This window comes from Cherax quadricarinatus, chromosome 67, assembly GCF_038502225.1.
Source record: "Cherax quadricarinatus isolate ZL_2023a chromosome 67, ASM3850222v1, whole genome shotgun sequence".
In the NCBI taxonomy this organism is placed as follows: Eukaryota; Metazoa; Arthropoda; class Malacostraca; order Decapoda; family Parastacidae; genus Cherax; species Cherax quadricarinatus.
In genome coordinates this window covers 5117910-5136469 of record NC_091358.1, presented here as the reverse complement: position 1 = coordinate 5136469, position 18560 = coordinate 5117910, and the positions used below count along the sequence as shown (strand labels likewise).

Sequence of the window (18560 nt, the reverse complement as noted above, 5' to 3'; positions counted from 1 at the left end):
GCTCATAAATTAGTAGGCATAATAACTATACTCATGTGTAGCTGTAGGCAAATAAACTTACTAATTGAATTTAGATAAAACAAATCCAGTAACTAATCAGGAGACAAATTGCTGCTGTGAGTTCTTGTTTCAAGGTCACTTTGTTTGACTCTTTTTGGGGGGTTATCCCAGGTACAGGACACACACGTTACTAACTATGATAAGAATATTCATGTAACTGTAAGTCAATACAGTTAATTAGTTTAAAAGTTTAACACCTTTATTATGTACACCATACCCATCCTGTGGGCTGTGGTCAAAGTATTACAGAGACACATAATGAGTTTAGGGACTGGACCGTAGAGTTATGATAGCTGAACAAGTTAATAAAGGTAATAGAGTATTTACATGTATATATAAGAGTTAATAAGTAAGTTATAGTGGTTTATAATTCATGGCTGGCGGGGTAGAGGACGCATGGCGAGGCTGTTGCTGCTGCTGCTGCTGCTGCTGCTGCTGCTGCTCACCAGCGCCATCTCTACCACAGGTTTGAGTTGCAGTGTTTTTCCTGTCGCGATATTTCTGCACGCTCAGATACAAGGTATTGTGCTCTGCTCTTGTGCTCTATACCTGCCCATGAGGGCTCTGGCGAGTCTGTTTGCATGTAGATAATGGATGGGAGTGGGTGGAGGGTGTTATGGACGCCTGGGGAGGATGAAAAAATTATTTGTTTTGGGGACGGGGGAATTCTTGGTGACGACACACTTGTCAGCAACAAAAGAAGGAACAGATATTTGTGTTTGGTGTGGTTGTGTTGGGTGTGTGTGGGAGGTGAGAGGTGTGGTGGGTGTGAGGGAGAGTGTGTGGTGGTGAAGGAGGCAGTGTGGTGGTGAGGGAGAGGCACCAGCGGCACTGATGATGCTCTAAACCCTCACCACTACAAACTTGCTTGTCACTGCCTCCTCCAGCTCCTCCTCCACTCTTATCTTGTCATTTGTCTCTTAACAACCATAGACGAGTGTTGCAACAGGTTAAATGGGCAGCATAATAACATTCTTCACTGCCTAGCTAGGCCTAACACTTCCTGTGCTTACAATCAATATTTAAATCTTTCTATTTAAAATTTTTATAAACGTTTTTTTGTATTAAATTTGGTTCAATATTGTCCACAAAGTATCCATTAAAGTCATTGAATTGTCAAGTTGGTGACATCGGTGAATTATCCAGACAGCAATTTGTTGATTTAGTAGCATATAACCATGAGTACTCTAACACTAATTTAGTATAAGTTTTAATAACCTAGGCTATGTTAGGTTATTACTTGCACATTATTTTAATAATTTTTTATAGGGGAGACCTCGTTGCCCCATTTGAAAATATCTGAAGTTTCCCCTAATCAATCTGTGACTTATAATGTCCAAGATCACTATTATTCACCCACAGACACTTTTGCTGTTACTTTGTACTAATCCAAGGCTGTTATATTGAGTGACTTCACAGTAATTGTGACTGTAGGGGTTGTGTTATTTTCTAAGACTGGTATAGAACAGTGATTATCATTGAATGTGACTGATGTCTCGTGTTTTCCTACTGGTGATGTGTTTTCTGTACATTTAATTAAACTATTGGCAAGCCCTTGCCTAGCACCCAACTTACCAAACCTACCCAACTTACCATACCATTTGATAATCATTACCAAACCTAAAGTAAGACGTGCATTAGGAGAACATTAAGGATGACATTTTGCCACTAGTGGCTTTTTTATAGTTGTAATGCAGAGTTAAAAGCAATGTGCGGTGCGACCCAGACCAAGGTTGCTCGTTAATACAAGTGGGCAGGGCTGTGTATTTCATGAGTAGGAAGGGATCTGTGAAGAATCAGCCTAGAATGGGCCAGTAGGCCTACTGCAGAGCTCCTCCATTCTTATATATACTACATGTATATATTTGTTTTCAACAGATAGCAGTGTCTTTGTTTGGTAAGATCATTTTGGCAAGAATTCTGTTGATGCTAAAGTGCCCTTAGTTTTGTGCAGTTGTTTAAATTTGACAGAATTGAGGCTTCCAGGTACTAAGCACCTAAATATTACACTCATAAGCAGTTCTCTCTGCACCTCATGATCATGTTAGCTACAGTGTTGGGCATGTTCACATCACTGCTGCAGGCATGCATGTTCCCTCAACAAGGGACCCCTAAACACTGGTGTTGGTATCTATTGTGCTGGTTGGTTTTGGTTAAACTAGGTCCCTAATGGTGGTTGTGGAAGTGGTTACTACTTTCATGTGGCTGCCTAAGCAACGTGTGCTGGCCACACTGCTGATAGGAGGGACGATGTAACTGGAGAAAGTTCCAGTTTTGTTGCTATCTGATGTGTGGGTTGGAGATTCTGTGAGCTTTAATCCATTCATTGTACAGACCCCCCTAAATTAATAGTGCTCACTGTCTACATTTAAAAAAAAATTTCTGAAATGGTAGTCCCTAAAGAACAAAATTTTATGTGAAGTTTATGGAATTACACAGTCATATAGTTAGTGGTCTGGGCACAAATTATGCAGTGGCAATTTTTACTGACAGTCCTATTTTAAGCCAATTCCATTACTCAGTTTGACCAAATTCTTAACTATTTAACTAGTGTGCCTCCTATTAAGAACAAGAAACCACCCATTCAACTATCATAACTATCCTATAAAGTGCACAAATTGGTAATCATGTCTACAAACATCTCCTATATAACTTGCCTTCCATTTTGAATTCATCAACACACAAAACCAAAGATTTGCCCTATTTCTTGGATTAAAAAAAATACAGGATAACCAAAAACAAAAAGCAAACAGTTTTTGTGCAGTATAAAATAGTTTAAATATAATTAAAGTGTTAAGCACAAAAGAAAGCCACTAACATGCATGTGCATTTTAGCCGACTAATCCTAATGCTAACAGACTACTCCTTGATAACTGTAACAGCACACAGCCACAATATGAGACACAAATCACACTTGGATACCCCTCGTGTCCATCTCTCCCTCTGCAGAAATGCTATGCATGTAAAGGGCCCGAAGATCTGTAATTCATTGCTAGAACACACTAAAGGACCCCTGTCTGCAAATCAGTTTAAGGCTCTACTAAGAAATCACCTTAACACCTATTACAACCCAGGAACAAGGCCTGTTATCCTGGGTGTAAAGGGGAGCAAGGAGCAGAACAAACACAGCTGAATGACTGAATTATGTTTTCCTGACCAAGTGCGATTGTAAGTATTTACAAGTATGTACAATATATACAGTTGGAAATATATGTGTACAACATGGTTAATCAAAAGGCAAAGACACAGCCTGGAGACAGAATGGACAACCGTGTTCAACCAGCAGCTAGGTGAAAATGACAAGGGTGAGAGAGTGGTATCCACGTCACCTCCACAATTGCCAGTTCCACAATATGATTGGTTGAACCTAGGTTCTGATTTGACGATGGGGCCCCCAAATCATCGAACCCATAGCGACCTGGTTCGCTGGTTGGAAGGTAGCCTTTTATGAGTGTGTTCACATGCTCCGAATAAAGGGTACATACTCTTTGCATGCAACAACACCCAAAATTAACCAGACAAACCATACATAATACCTACCAGTTACTCAAAAGCTACTCATATTGTGCTGAGGATTACTCAGCCACTTACCCACTACTTCAAAATTGGGATGTCTAAATTTCATTGTTTTAAATAGTACAAAATTGTAATAAATCATTTTGTAAATTGTTCTATTGTAATACTGTAATCTTTACAAACTAATTCAATAGTGTAATTATTCTCTATTAGACTTATCAAAGACATGCAGCATTACCTAATTGAATATTTAGTTCTCTTGTACCCTTTTAACTTATTTAATGACCATATGAACTATTATTGCCTTCCTAATCTTGAGTTAATTTTTAAGTTTGCCTGAAATGCTCTGCATACAAAGGGGCTTTTGCCATGTATACCCAATTGTTATATTCCTCTGTACAACCATGTATCATGTCAAAATAAACCTCTTGTTCTTACTTAAGGTATTGAGTGGTACAATTTTAAGTATGCATTATTACAGAGAGGTAGCAAAAATAGTACAAATTTAAGTACATAAGTATTAATACTTTAAACAGATTCAGGCTATGGAATAGTTTTATTAGAGATGAAGAGACAGGAAGTAGCTAGATGAGGTTTTGTTTGGTACAGTATAACCTGGTCACACACCAGGAGGCCTGGTCACAGACCGGGCCGCAGGGGCGTTGACCCCCGGAACTCTCTCCAGGTAAACTCCAGGTAAATAGTGTTTGTGTAGTTAGGGAGACGAGGTGATTTTTAATTATAGCTCTTAAACTGATTAATAATAACAATATAATATCTTTATTTTCTACAAGTACATGTGCATGGTATACAGGCCTAGCTGACATTAGTGACATATGTACTACTATATAGAAAGCTCCTGTTATGCAGAGCATATTGGGAAAATTAGGTCCTTGTCCCAGGATGCGACCCACACCAGTCGGCTAACACCCCGGTACCCATTTTACTGATGGGTGAACATAGACAAGCAGTGTAAAGAAACATGCCCAATGTTTCTACCTGCGCTGGGAATTGAACGCAGACCCTTGCCGTGTGAAGCGAGAGCTTTAGCGATCAGGCTACGGGGCCTGATTAGACCTTTTGCTGGTTTGGGCAGTGAAATCCAGATCTTGGGGCCCTTTACACTCATTGCATTGTTGCATAGGGTGAGATGGACACTGGGGAGGTCGAAGAGAGTTTTGTGCCTTGTGTTGTGCCCATGTGTTCTGTTGACACTTTCAAGAAGTTTGAGGGGAGAGTTTATGTTGAAGTTTAATGTTCTATATACAGCCTCTCCTCACTAACAGTGTACTCGTTTACCGATGACTTGGACTTATGATGGGCTCTCTGACCAGTATGCATACCTAAATAATGTGTATTAGAGTTGATTCCCTCTATTCTGTTTAATACAGTATACAGTACACTGCTGTATAAGCATTTAAAAATGTACCAGAAGTTTTATAAATGGTGCAAAGATATCAAAACAATATCAAAGATGGTTGACACAAACCCACTACCATTATAGTATGCTCCTCACTTAGCGACGAATTCGTTTACCGATGTGGTCTTAGGAACAGATCTCTGGAACTCCATCGTTAAGTGAGGAAAGGCTGTACAGTGGACTCTCGATTTTTGTGACTAATCCATTCCAGAGAGTGATGAAACCGAAAATCACGAAAACCGAAATAATTTTCCCCATAAGAAATAATGTAAATCCAATTAATCCGTTTCAGACACCCAAAAGTATTAACAAAATACATTTTATAGAAAATAACTATAGTTTTACATACAGAAAACAATGAGAAATAAATATAAAGTGCTAATGAAATGGATAAATGAACATTTAAATCACTTTTACCTTTGATAAATTAGACACATGTGCAACTCTTGGGTATCTTTATTGAGGAAATGTTTTGCCACACAGTGGCTTCATCAGTCCATACATAGGAGAAACTTGAAGAACAGGAGGAGAATGAGGTAATCAGTCCCTCAACCTTGAGTCGGTGTGTTCAGTCCATCAATCTAATTTATCAACATGTCGGTTCTCTGAACCATTCATCTACAAACACTTTTACCTTTATTGAAGAGTCTTGTTGGCGTATGGAGGGAGGAGAGTTTATTGAAGGGAGACAGGACAAAATGCTTAAATACGACTAATATCATATCTACAGGTTATTTATCTATCACAATTAATCTATTATGACATAATAAACAATATTAATAACATAAAAACATGATATATACTTTAGAATGAATAAAATGTCATTACTTATGTGAGGAGTGGTGGTGGTGGGTTTATCAGTGCTACTGACAGCACGAGCCGTACATATATTGGTGGCGGCAGCGGCAGCAGAGGCCACCACCACTATTCACACTGAAACAATGTACATAACTTATAAATAAATATTTACACTTACCTTGGAGATGCTGGCATTGGTTTAGGGTGGTGGAAGATACGCAGGCAGCGTATCTTGTCAGTGGCCCTATATACCTCCAACAACATTGGAGGAGTTAGTTTCGTGTCCTTTTTTAATCACTTGACTTACTTGCTACACTTTATCGCTGGCTGGACTATAGACTTTATCAACTCCTGCTGCTTTAGTATCCTACTTATTGTATAATAACTGAAGAAGGCACATTCTCCCCTCTTTCTTCCTCCTCCACTTTGGTACTTTGCTATGAGTTTTTTTCTTGAATTCTATAGTGTTTCACACCATCTTTACCATAGGGCTGGCACTAGGAGCTTTCTTTGGGCCCATGGTGGCTTATTTAGCAGTCACACACACAAAAAACAAGCGCAAAAAACAATGGATTATTATGAAATGTTTCGTATGACCTTGCAGGGTAATGTGTACTCGCCAAGAAACAAACAATGCCACACTGACTCAGGATGGTGTGTGGGGGGCTTTGTGTGCATGCGGGCACTTGGATGTACGACCAATGAAAACAGACTATATTTTGACAAAAAAAAAGTCAGCAATAACCGAAAATCACGAAAACAGAGGGAGCACTGTATATATAATAGGCAGTGTAATACGAGTGCATATTTTGTATATTTAGTAAGTTCAAACTCATGAAGAGTGGGAGGGGGGATATTGTTTGGCACAGGAATGGGGTGGTAATCCACACAGCAGCTTTTAGTTAGGTTATTAATGGTTTAAGATTAGCCATAGTAGATCCCCAAGCACAAGTACCATAGGTGATGTAAGGGTAGATTAAGGAGTGGTATAGTGTAAGTAGTGTTGTTTGGGATACATAGTACTGTATTTTGGAGAGGATGTCGACTGTTTTGGAGACCTTATTTGTGTGTTGGATGTGGGTATGAAATTTCAGGTTGCAGTCAAGGTGAAGACCTAAAAATTTGTCTTTAGTGTGTTGTAATGGGAGTAACCATCAGTGGCAGCTTGTCCATAGGAGCTTCAGTCCCCTCAGATGCTTACTGCCAGATGTATGACTTCATCAACCTTACACTAAAATAATTTGGAACTGACAAATATATTACAGGAAAAATCTGTTGTATGTTGTTTTCAATGTATTTATAGGCGAATTTCTATTTTTGTTGAAACTAGATAAAAATTATTAAAAATAGAAGTTTGATGTGGTACAATAGTATAGGTATTACTGGTGCTATGAGCCACCACTGATAACCATTGGTCAGTATATTAAGTTGGATATTCAAAGCTGTTTCCAAATAGCATGTAGTAGGTTTTGTCTATATTGAGGGTGAGTTTGTTGGTCATCATCCATGTAAATATTTTTAGTAGCTGGATTTGAGTGGGAGAAGACATAAGTAGTGTCATCTGCAAATAGAACAGGTTTAAGGAGATGAGATGGCTACAGGCTGAATTGATGAGGTTACACCGTTTGTGGAGAGACACTGGTGTCTGTTGCCAAGATAAGAATTTAGGTATGCAAGGGTATGTCCTCTGACCCCATAATGTTATAATTTAAGGTGCAGGACATTGTGGTTCACTGTGTCTAATGCTGTCTGCAGGTCCATGAAGAGTCCGAGAGGTTATTTCCCCCCTACCCCCACAAGCGCTGCATAAGCAGTTCGAGCATTTGTAAAAGTGCATAATTCGTACTTTTTTTTTTTGGCCTAAACCCTAACTGGCAGGGATTAAGTATGTTGTGAGATATCAGGTAGGAGTAAACTCACTTGTGTATTATTTTTTCAAAGATTTTAGGTAGTAGAGACAAGTTTGATATAGGCCTGTATTCACTTCACTTGGATCTCCTCTCTTGAGGATTGGGGTTACCTGTGCTATCTTGAGTATGGATAGAAAAGTTGAAGATTCCACTAATTTGTTAAACAGAGTTGCAAGAGCAGTGTTTGCAGTTTTCGAAAACCCAGGATTTCAGAGGGTTCTCTAGGTCTTTCTCATATCCCCTTTTCTTTCTTTCTTTCAACACACCGGCCGTATCCCACCGAGGCGGGGTGGCCCAAAAGGAAAAACGAAAGTTTCTCCTTTTACATTTAGTAATATATACAGGAGAAGAGGTTACTAGCCCCTTGCTCCCGGCATTTTAGTTGCCTCCTACAACACGCATGGCTTACGGAGGAAGAATTCTGTTCCACTTCCCCATGGAGGTAAGAGAAAATAAACAACAAGAACAAGAACTAGTAAGAAAATATTAGAAAACCCAGAGGGGTGTGTATATATATGCTTGTACATGTATGTGAAGTGTGACCTAAGTGTAAGTAGAAGTAGCAAGACATACCTGAAATCTTGCATGTTTATGAGACAGAAAAATGGGCACCAGCAATCCTACCATCATTTAAAACAATTACAGGCTTCCGTTTTACACTCACTTGGCAGGACGGTAGTACCTCCCTGGGCGGTTGCTGTCTACCAACCTACTACCTATATATCCCCTTTTATTTTGTTACATCTGCTTGCATAAGAAAGTTTTTTGGACTCATTAGATTAGTAAGTATTGACGTATATCATTTAGATTGTTCTTTTGTTATTAAGCCCAGTCTGAACTGTTTCATATCGATGTTTTTCAATGGATTTGAGGATGCTATTTGTGAACTATGGGCTGTTTAGTCTCTGCCATAATCTGTCTAGTGTTAATTGGACAATGCCTGTTTTTTTTTTAAGAAAAATTTTGACACATTCATCAATATCGTAGCTATCTGCTAACTCTGTCAGTCAGTGCCCACTTAATGCTGAAATAATTATTGATGATTCATCATGGAGACAAAATATTGCTTTACTAGTGTTTTGTGACAATTTACTCATGTTGGTTATGAGGAAAGTGGGGTAGCGATCTGTGGTGTTATTGGTTATTATTCCTGTTTTGAGAGGTGATATAGTATTGGTCCAGATATGGTAAGGTAATGAGGCACCTTAATCGGAATAATTTTGGCTTAGTTATAGATGGTAGTAGTAAGCAGTTGTTCATAGTGTTTGTGATGTCTACTTGAGGGTCAGCTACTTGGATGAGGTTTATATTGAAGTCGCCAGCAAGCATAAGGTGGTGGTTACTTATCTCTGTGTCATTTATGTTTTCTAGGTTGTCACTGAATGTGTAAGTATTTGTGAGGTAACCTATAGATTGCTCCAACTGTAATAGGGGTTTTTAGGTTTTTATTTGAGAATTTAGCAAATATATATTCATCATTCTTGTCCCTGGTACATGTAGATTTAATATATTCCAGTTCTGAATGGTAGATAGCAGTACTGGGAATGATTGGTCATGGTTTACAACATTCCATTAATTGAATCAGACACAGTAGAAATGCACAAAACAGACTGGGGGTGTAGGGGGGTTGGGTATTACCCATCCTCAGGAAAGTCTAAAAATCGAATTTTTCTGCTACTTTGAGGCCAATTTCAAACTACTACTACATCTTTGAGCCAACCAGTATAATCTGTCATATGTCTTCCATTCTATCAATTGATACCAAGAAACACCCAATAAAACCATAAAAGCAATCATGGAAAACACCTCAAAATTGCTTTTTTAAACCAAACACCAGGTTTTGCTTTTACCATGCATGATATAAGGCAGGATTTTTTTTATATTGTGCTTGCTGCACAGACCCATTCTCTCTTTCTAGGCCAAAATTTATTGCACACAGCTTATGAGTGACCTGAGCTTGTGACTTAATCAACATCACAGACCCTGGCATCAGTAATGTAGTTCTACATCTGTCTTGACTGATTTCTACTGTAACTTACAGCTAGGCATTAAATAAGGACCCCATTGGAAATAAGTCACTCTGATAATTGTACTTGTGTACCTGTACCTAAATAAACATAAATAACTTTGATGTAACCATGTCTTGGCTGTTGATTAAGCCTTTCATGTTAAGAGGTGTAACTCAGATTCTCAGCCTTGGAGACTTTCCTGTTAATACATCTCTGGACCATCGTAAGCTTTGAGAGGATACGGATACATTGCTGGTGCTCCATTCTAGTTAGGGCCTCATATATGGCATATCTTACTTAAAGTTGTTCAGGTTCATGAAATTTGTTGTCTGGAGATACTGAATATGCAGCTGCTGTTATCCTGTTTGTGGGGTTCCAGCAGTACGTTCAGTATAGTTTACCTTCAGCGAATTTTTTTAAACTTGGTTGCATCCCACTATGGTACTGCTGATCATCTTTCTCCCATTCACTAATGCATACCTTGTTACTTTATAATATATGTATTAGCAAATTTTTTTTTCCTAATTTTCTATTTTTAGGCTGGATGAACAGAACTGAGGTATGAATAAACGGCACTTGTGCCAAGATGAAGATTGACAGAACCAAGTTAAAGAAAAGCAGCTCAGAAGTGGTAAGTACTGTACATTACAGTATTGATAGTTTCATTTGCTCAGTGTACTTAAGAGAGTTTAATGTTTTGTCTCTCGTTAAGTACAGTAATTATAAAAATGTTTATATGTACATTTTATGAATTATGAAGTGATCAGAAATGTTGGAAATAAGCTTTCATGTTAAATTTTTTTTTCCTGGCACTTTCAAGTTTTTTTCATTACCAGTCCAAAGACCTTTTGCACTATTGTTTCACACTAATTGCATTTTTTTTTTCAGCCTGGTGATTGTGGTTGGTTAATAGAGAAATTACAGAACTGCAGCAATGAGGAACTTTTACCAGTTCTTCGGAGTGTGGAATCTTGGAGTTATGGGAAATGTGAATTGTATCACTGGATTGATGTGCTGGACAGGTATGCTGCCTTTGGCTTTTTTCAAATATTTCATCCTGAAAGTTGTGCGCCCATTTATTTTCTTTCTACTAATAGTTGTGTCTCATGTTGGATACTACAGTATTTTTTGGAAGCTTGGGTGTTTTACGTCTGTCTAGTGGAGATGTAGATGGTGGGACAAAATCCTGCTATGTGCTTAGTTCTTGAACTCATGGAGTATGCTTAGGCCTAGATACAACTTCAAATGGCAATATACTGTAATAGGAATTTTAATCCTGACCATATCCTTCAGATGCCAATTTGAAGGTAAGGCTTAGTTTGATGAACTAGTAACGTGTCAGGCACACAAGAATGATTTAGGGAGTTGCTACTAATGTTATGAACTTTTGTGTTCATGTACAGTACTGTTCCTATTTAGAGTTTTAGATAGTAATTTTATATTCAGCATTGTACCATGTGAAAAATTATGGAATGTTTATTTTTTGCTCTAGTTATTGTACCATTTTGCTTCAGATAAAGCTTGTGTGTATAGTGAAAACTTTATTTAATGGACTAATGGTAGACAGGGGTGTTGGCAATGCAGATTCTATTAAATCCGGACAATGGGATTGCCTCTCCATCAGCATGATGGTCCATTTACCCAACATTGTAACAATAAAGGACACATCTGTAAATCATGGACTTTGCTCATTATTTATGTATAGTACTTCATCCAGTGTTTATGAATTTAGTTGTTTATAGGCTTTGGTCATTACAGGAGGGTCCCATTTTCACAGCTGTTAGGTTTCCAACCCCAGCCAGTAAGTGGAAATCGTGGGCTAGTGGAAAAGTTTTCAGTATCAAATTCGTCTTAACAAGTCTGATAACGTGTTTACACCATTATATATTAAGTGCTCAGTATAGCTAGGCATAAAAAAAGATGGAAAAGTAAAATAAATACACAGTACATACAGTACTTGTCTTTAACCTTTTCAGAGTTGGAACCCTTGATCTGAAACTTGCTCTCAGGGCTGGAGAATTTAAAAAAAAAATTACTTATGAAATGAAAGAGAACCTTTTTTGAATTTTTATTCATACAAAAGTAGATTTACTGTTATGCAGACTACTGCATTATTGCAGTAATTGTATAAATGTCAGCATGTTTGTGAACACGTATTAGACCTACCAGTTGGTCGTGTATTAGACGAGTGACGTAATTTGTATTCACTGGAATATCAGCAAAAATCTAACATTTCTGCTACTTTGAGTTCAGTTTCAAACTGCTTTCAGTCCTGAAACCAATCAGAATCATCTCTGTAATATATCTTCCATTCTGTCACATGAGACCAAGAAACCGAGAATACAACCATGAAAACATACGAAAATACACCACAGAGTTGCTGTTTTAAACCAAAAATACGGTTGTTTTTTTCTCAGGCACTGCTGCATTTTTTTTTTATGGTGCACACTTTCTGCATAGACCCATTCTCTCATATCGAGGCCCAAATTTACTGCTTATAGTATCTGAGAATTGAGCTCATCACATAGAATAATAGGACCGACCTGGGCTTCAAAGCTCTAGTACAACAGGACTCGCCTCAAAAGGGTTAAAATATTGCATTGGACACCCCATTCCTTATGAAACTGTTGCATGAAGATGGCGGAAAAAGCACCAAACATACTGAACAGTGGCTCGGTTAGAAACTGCTAAAAAAGTGGGACACCGAAAAGAGGGAGCCGAAAATGCGGGACCCTCCTGTAATGGGAAGTTGTTTAAATTGAGATTTTACTGTATTATACTTCAGAAATTTTGACTGGTTTAGGGATGAGAGTTTTGTAACATTGTAGTGACAACTTTGGGAGTTTAATACTATAGTTGTAATGTGTTCATTAATTTTGTTGATACAATCATTAGATTTTTGGCAAGAACGCGACACTTGCGTGAAAAAAATAAGCATGAGGTGTAACTTTGGATAACATTTTGCCGAATGAGCTTTGTCATTGGTGCTTATGCCAGAATTGCAGTTTATGTATAGATTCCCATTTCCCATTGTGATGGGAGATATAATCTAGTATTTTGCTCTTTCCATTACTTTCATATGCAGAACTATAGCTTGTCCTGAACAAAATATCTACAATAAAGGTTTATCCTAGAGTTTTTTCTTACTCTATTTTGTCAGTTAGCGGTGATTGTCAGCTATGAGCAGCTTTTGATAAGGATTCTGGTTGATGGCCTGTTAAGTCCAGCTGTTAAAGCTTATAACTCATTTTAACACTGTACTGAAACCTCCTTGTTAGTAGTTAGCAAAAAAAATCTGGTTTGTAATATTTCCTTATCAGTTCGTCTTAATGTACTTTTTTCTACAGATTTGATACGATATTAGAGGAAGCAGCAGATAAAGATGAAGATAAATGGGTACTGCCATGTGACTTGCCAGAAAATTGTCATGTGAGTAAAATTTTTTCCATTTTCTTAAATCTGTAATTTTTTTTTTTTTTTTTTTTAACCATCTGAGGAATATAGCCAGAAAGAAATGTGCCACGGTTAATACTGTTACTGCATGTCTGTTCTATTCGTGTTTTTTTCATGAACTTTTGTTTGTTTTACACTTTCCATTTCTGGGAAGCTTTTGTCACTTTTTTTTTTTTTTCTCCTCCTGTCTGTCTGCATTTCTCTATTTATTCTCCCATCATGTCCAAACCATAAATACAGTAATAATTGTTTGACCTGGGAGTGATCATGTCGGAGGATCTCACCTTCAAGGACCATAACATTGTATCAATCGCATCTGCTAGAAAAATGACAGGATGGATAATGAGAACCTTCAAAACTAGGGAGGCCAAGCCCATGATGACACTCTTCAGGTCACTTGTTCTATCTAGGCTGGAATATTGCTGCACACTAACAGCACCTTTCAAGGCAGGTGAAATTGCCGACCTAGAAAATGTACAGAGGACTTTCACGGCGCGCATAACGGAGATAAAACACCTCAATTATTGGGAGCGCTTGAGGTTCCTAAACCTGTATTCCCTGGAACACAGGAGGGAAAGATACATGATTATATACACCTGGAAAATCCTAGAGGGACTAGTACCGAACTTGCACACGAAAATCACTCGCTACGAAAGCAAAAGACTTGGCAGACGATGCACCATCCCCCCAATGAAAAGCAGGGGTGTCACTAGCACGTTAAGAGACCATACAATAAGTGTCAGGGGCCCGAGACTGTTCAACTGCCTCCCAGCACACATAAGGGGGATTACCAACAGACCCCTGGCAGTCTTCAAGCTGGCACTGGACAAGCACCTAAAGTCAGTTCCGGATCAGCCGGGCTGTGGCTCGTACGTTGGTTTGCGTGCAGCCAGCAGCAACAGCCTGGTTGATCAGGCTCTGATCCACCAGGAGGCCTGGTCTCAGACCGGGCCGCGGGGGCGTTGACCCCCGGAACTCTCTCCAGGTAAACTCCAGGTTGCTTTGTCTTTCATATACTTCATGGGCTTATCAGCTTGCATATTAATGGGGGTTTATATCCGAGTTAAGTGTTATATGTATGTAGTAGGTACAATAATAAGTATGGATGTTTTGTACGGTGAGTAGGTTTAGAGTTTTGAATATTGGTGGAATGTGCTGCCTGTAGTGGGAATTTATTCTGACTGCAGCCTTTTGTTGGGTAATTAATGGTCTGAGATGGTTTATTGTTGTTGAGCCCCATGCACAAATTCCATAGGTCAGATAGGGGTAAATAAGTGAGTGATATAGGGCCAGGAGGGCTGACTGTGGAACATAGTACCATATCTTCGATAGTATGCCTACGGCCTTGGAAATTTTCTTGGAAATTTGTTGTACATGTGTTTGAAATTTGAGTCTATTTTCAAGGTGGATTACTAAGAATTTTCCCTCCGTGAGCTTTGTGATAGGCGATCCGTTTATCATTATGTTAAGAGGGACATCTGTAGCCCTGTTTCCAAACTGAATGAAATAGGTTTTGTCAATGTTGAGAGTAAGTTTGTTAATCATCCAGGTAGATATTTTCTGTAATTCAGTATTCACAGTATTGGCTAGCATGACTGGGTTTGGGTGAGAGAAGACTTATGTAGTGTCATCTGCAAATAGTGTGGGTTTGAGTAGTTGTGATGCATTTGGTAGGTCATTTATGTAAACGAGAAAGAGAAGAGGGCCAAGAACACTTCCCTGTGGGACACCAACTGTAATTGGCTGTGCGGAAGAGATACAAGCAAATTAGCTTTATTTTAACATTACTGTATAAAACATACAATAATCTGAAGGCTCACAGGTGTATAGCATTTCAGGCAACTTAGCCTGTACTGTACTTGAAATTACATAATGGTTTTATTTTTTTATACTTATGGTCTCTTGTGTTGTGGGTCTAATACTACATGGTATTAATTAATACGAACTTTAAAATAAATTCAAGTTTATTCATAAAATAAAAAGAAAAAACTGTCTTATTCTAACAGGGAGAAAGATGTTAGTCAAATATGGGGACACTGTCAGCACTTTTAATTTTGGGGATCAGGACAGTTAAAGGGTTAAGAGTTAATTTTCTTAACCCTTTCACTGTCGAGACCCCTGCTTGCAAACTTGCTCTCAGCGTTGAAGAATCTAAAAGGAAAAAAGAAAAATATTCTTTCATGTGAAATGATAGTCTTTTCCCAATGGTAATGAAACCAAAAGTACGAAATTTGCTGGAAAACTTAGGGAATTACGCTCTCAAGAAGTTAGCGGTCTTGGTGATATTTACGCATTGGCGATTTTGCCCAATTTGAGCCGTATTTTGGGCCAATTTCATTGTTCCGGCAGGAATAAATAAAGGGGATGTAAATAGCATGCTGAAAATTTCCGGCCGAGACAGGACTCGCAGCAATGGTTTCATGTTGGAAAAATTCAGATTCAGGAAGGATATAGGAAAGCACTGGTTTGGTAATAGTCGTGGATGAGTGGAACAAACTCCCGGGTACAGTTATTCAAGCTAAAACGTTGTGTAGTTTTAAAAATAGGTTAGATAAATACATGAGGGGGTGTGGGTGAGTGTGAGTTGGACCTGACTAGCTTGTGCTGCTGGGTCTGGTGCCGTGCTCCATCCTTGAGTGGAGGTGACCAGACTGGGTGGGTCATTGGGCTAATCCGGGAGGGGAGGGGTCATGGACCTGCTCTGCATGGGTCAGTAGGCCTGTTGCAGTGTTCCTTCTTTCTTGTTCTTATTTGTGTGTGTGTGTAAGTGTAAGTAATATAGTCTAAAATGTACAGAACAGGGTTGTCACTCTTAAAGATAGAAGTTTGCAACAAGTGGCAAAACATCAGTGTGTATAGCACCTCTGCTGTGTGTCACTGGTTAGAATTTTTCTCTCATTACCTGTATAATAATGGTTACTTTAGTCACTCAAAAACCGTCAACTAAACAGAGAATATCAGTTATTCTAGAAACTGCACATACATGGTGTAATATGAAACCAGATCTAAGATACATATTTAGGTATTGTGGCCCAAACTGAAACTAAACTAGAGGAATATAATTAGTAAATGAGGCAGCTTTTGAAAGGAAAATACTTTGAAAAAGAAATAAACTTTGAAAGTAATGGTGATATAACAGTAAAAGCTACAAGAGTTAAAATTAAACTTTTGGGGCGATGGTGATGGAAATTTCAGAAGTTCAGTGAAACCTCATTAACTGATTAATTGGGAATGGGTGTGTATGATATTGCTAATTCTCCTCCCCTCCCATATTATGAATTTAATGTTTAATGATTGTTTGGTTTTCATAAGTAGTGGATTTGGTTCATTGCCGCAGAAGACAGCCAGAAGTTATGAATATGGGTATTGTAATCTGTAGTACCACAGTACTGTATAGTAATTTTATAGTACTCTACATACTTTACAGTAATTTTACTTACCTTTTTTGTGGCGGAGATATGAGATGTAAGCTGCCATGTTCATAGGCCATTTCATGTGCTTTGTAGGACCAACTGTTAAACCCTTATGGCTAGCATCTACACTAAACTTAAAAGCATAAGCTGTAAGTTTGTCCTTGCTTCTGTGGATATCAAACACTGTTTCTTAACATCATGTTCCTCACATACCCATACCACTGAGATGCCAGACTCTACCTTCTTTATTAATTAGGATTTCTCCTTAACACTGAGAAACCCAAGCTTTCTCTTGGCACCACTGCTTACTTTTGAAGCCATTGTTAATTGCACCTTACTTAATCGTTAAGTCTCGCAAAAGGCCCAAAATCCAGGGAAACTTAGAGACTGAATGATGAGTGTATGCGTGAGTGAGCACAAACAGTAAACTGGCAAGGGTGGCCTATGGCTCGGGGAACAATGAAAGCATGGGTCCTAAACATGGCCAGTTTGGCTTATAATGGGCAAATGTTGTAGTTAGTCGACTTCGCCCAATACTTTGGAAGACCAAACAGGCACTATTGCTATGGTCAAAATGAGGAATTATGGGTTTCTGCCCATTTTTGTCCAATTAGAGCATTTGTTGGGCCAATTTTTTTTTTCTGAAATTACAGAAATCTATTAATGAGTGTTACTGTATTCATATATGCTTGCTTCCCAGTGGGCTGGGTGCTAGTCTAGTAAGCTTCCATAATGAAGTAGAACCTCGGTACAAGAAAAGCATAAAGTTTCGAGTTAGTTGTGCAGCATTTAATGAAGTTGATTCTGTGTTTCTGATTAAAAATGATTGTGGTTACTTCTGTTGCCTGTTCTTTTACATCTTGCTGCTTGTGTGTGTGTTCCCTGTCTTGTGCCATTGAATGATGCTCATCAAAATAAAACTTTTAATGAAAACTGTATCTTGCATGTTCATTAAATTTAAAAGTTACTTGTTTATGTACAGCATTCACATAGACAATGACTAAGTTAAGAAGGCACGTTCAAATGAGTCATTTAAGGTCTTTGGGGCTCTTTTTATTAAATGTTCTATATAGAGGTTAAAGTAGAAAAACTATTAGATATTTAGCAAATACTATTTGGATTACTGTTTCTGTAATTATTTTTACGCAAAAGATGTGCATGCACCGATTTCTTAAGGAAATATTCTGCCACGAGTGGTGAATTGTTTAACCCTTACCGTCCAAATGTAGATCTACATTCAAGTGCGTAGCACTCTGACCTTTATTTTCCCCATTTGAAAGCATATATAAAAAAAAAATGGATCTACGTTCGGAGCTCTACGCATGTGAACGTAGCTCTACATTTAGAGAGTTTAACGGTTAAATGATTTGATCGCTGCATACAGGTCTACAACTTGTCGATATTCCCATAAAAGTTCCTTCATAATTATTTGTATGTTATAGGTTCAAGAGTTGGTGGTATGGGTGCTACACTTCACAACACTGTTGGTCGAGCATTCCTTCTCCCGACATCTTTACTCCTCCGTCGAGCATCTTATCACCCTTTTGTCGTCCACCTCCATGACAATTGTCTTGGCTGTACTCAACTTGCTATACATGTTCAGCAAAAGGTAGGCAAAATAATTGCTTTTAGAATGTTAAGTGCTTAAATTTCATAATGACTTTCATGATCAAAACAGTAGTTAGTTTATGGCAGACATAGATACAGACTTTGCGAAACTAAAGAAAAAGGCTCAATACCGTGACTGGAACGATACACAAATAACCCACACATATGTGTGGTATTTATTGGTGTCTTGTGAAACTACAAATTGTGAATATCATTGAATTTTTTTATGACAAATTTATTTATACAGCATAGACTTATCCATGGAGTGTTATGTATTGGTGTGTACTAGATCATTGTACAGTACCATTGTCCCTGCAAATTTGTGGGCTTTTGTATTTTTCAGTTATCCAACATTTTTGTGGATGGCCAACCA

At 38.3% G+C, this 18560-nt stretch overlaps 1 protein-coding gene across 1 annotated transcript in view; it reads left to right on the top strand.

Moving 5' to 3' along the window:
• Positions 1 to 499: 499 nt before the first annotated feature.
• The window catches only part of HUWE1 (HECT, UBA and WWE domain containing E3 ubiquitin protein ligase 1), a gene marked incomplete in the record, with an annotated part of 207021 nt that continues 188960 nt past the window's right edge, over positions 500 to 18560 (top strand). The window contains 5 exon segments of the mRNA XM_070099348.1: positions 500 to 580; positions 10253 to 10344; positions 10602 to 10735; positions 13061 to 13142; positions 18022 to 18188. Of these exon segments, the coding sequence (XP_069955449.1) occupies positions 10300 to 10344; positions 10602 to 10735; positions 13061 to 13142; positions 18022 to 18188 (428 nt within the window).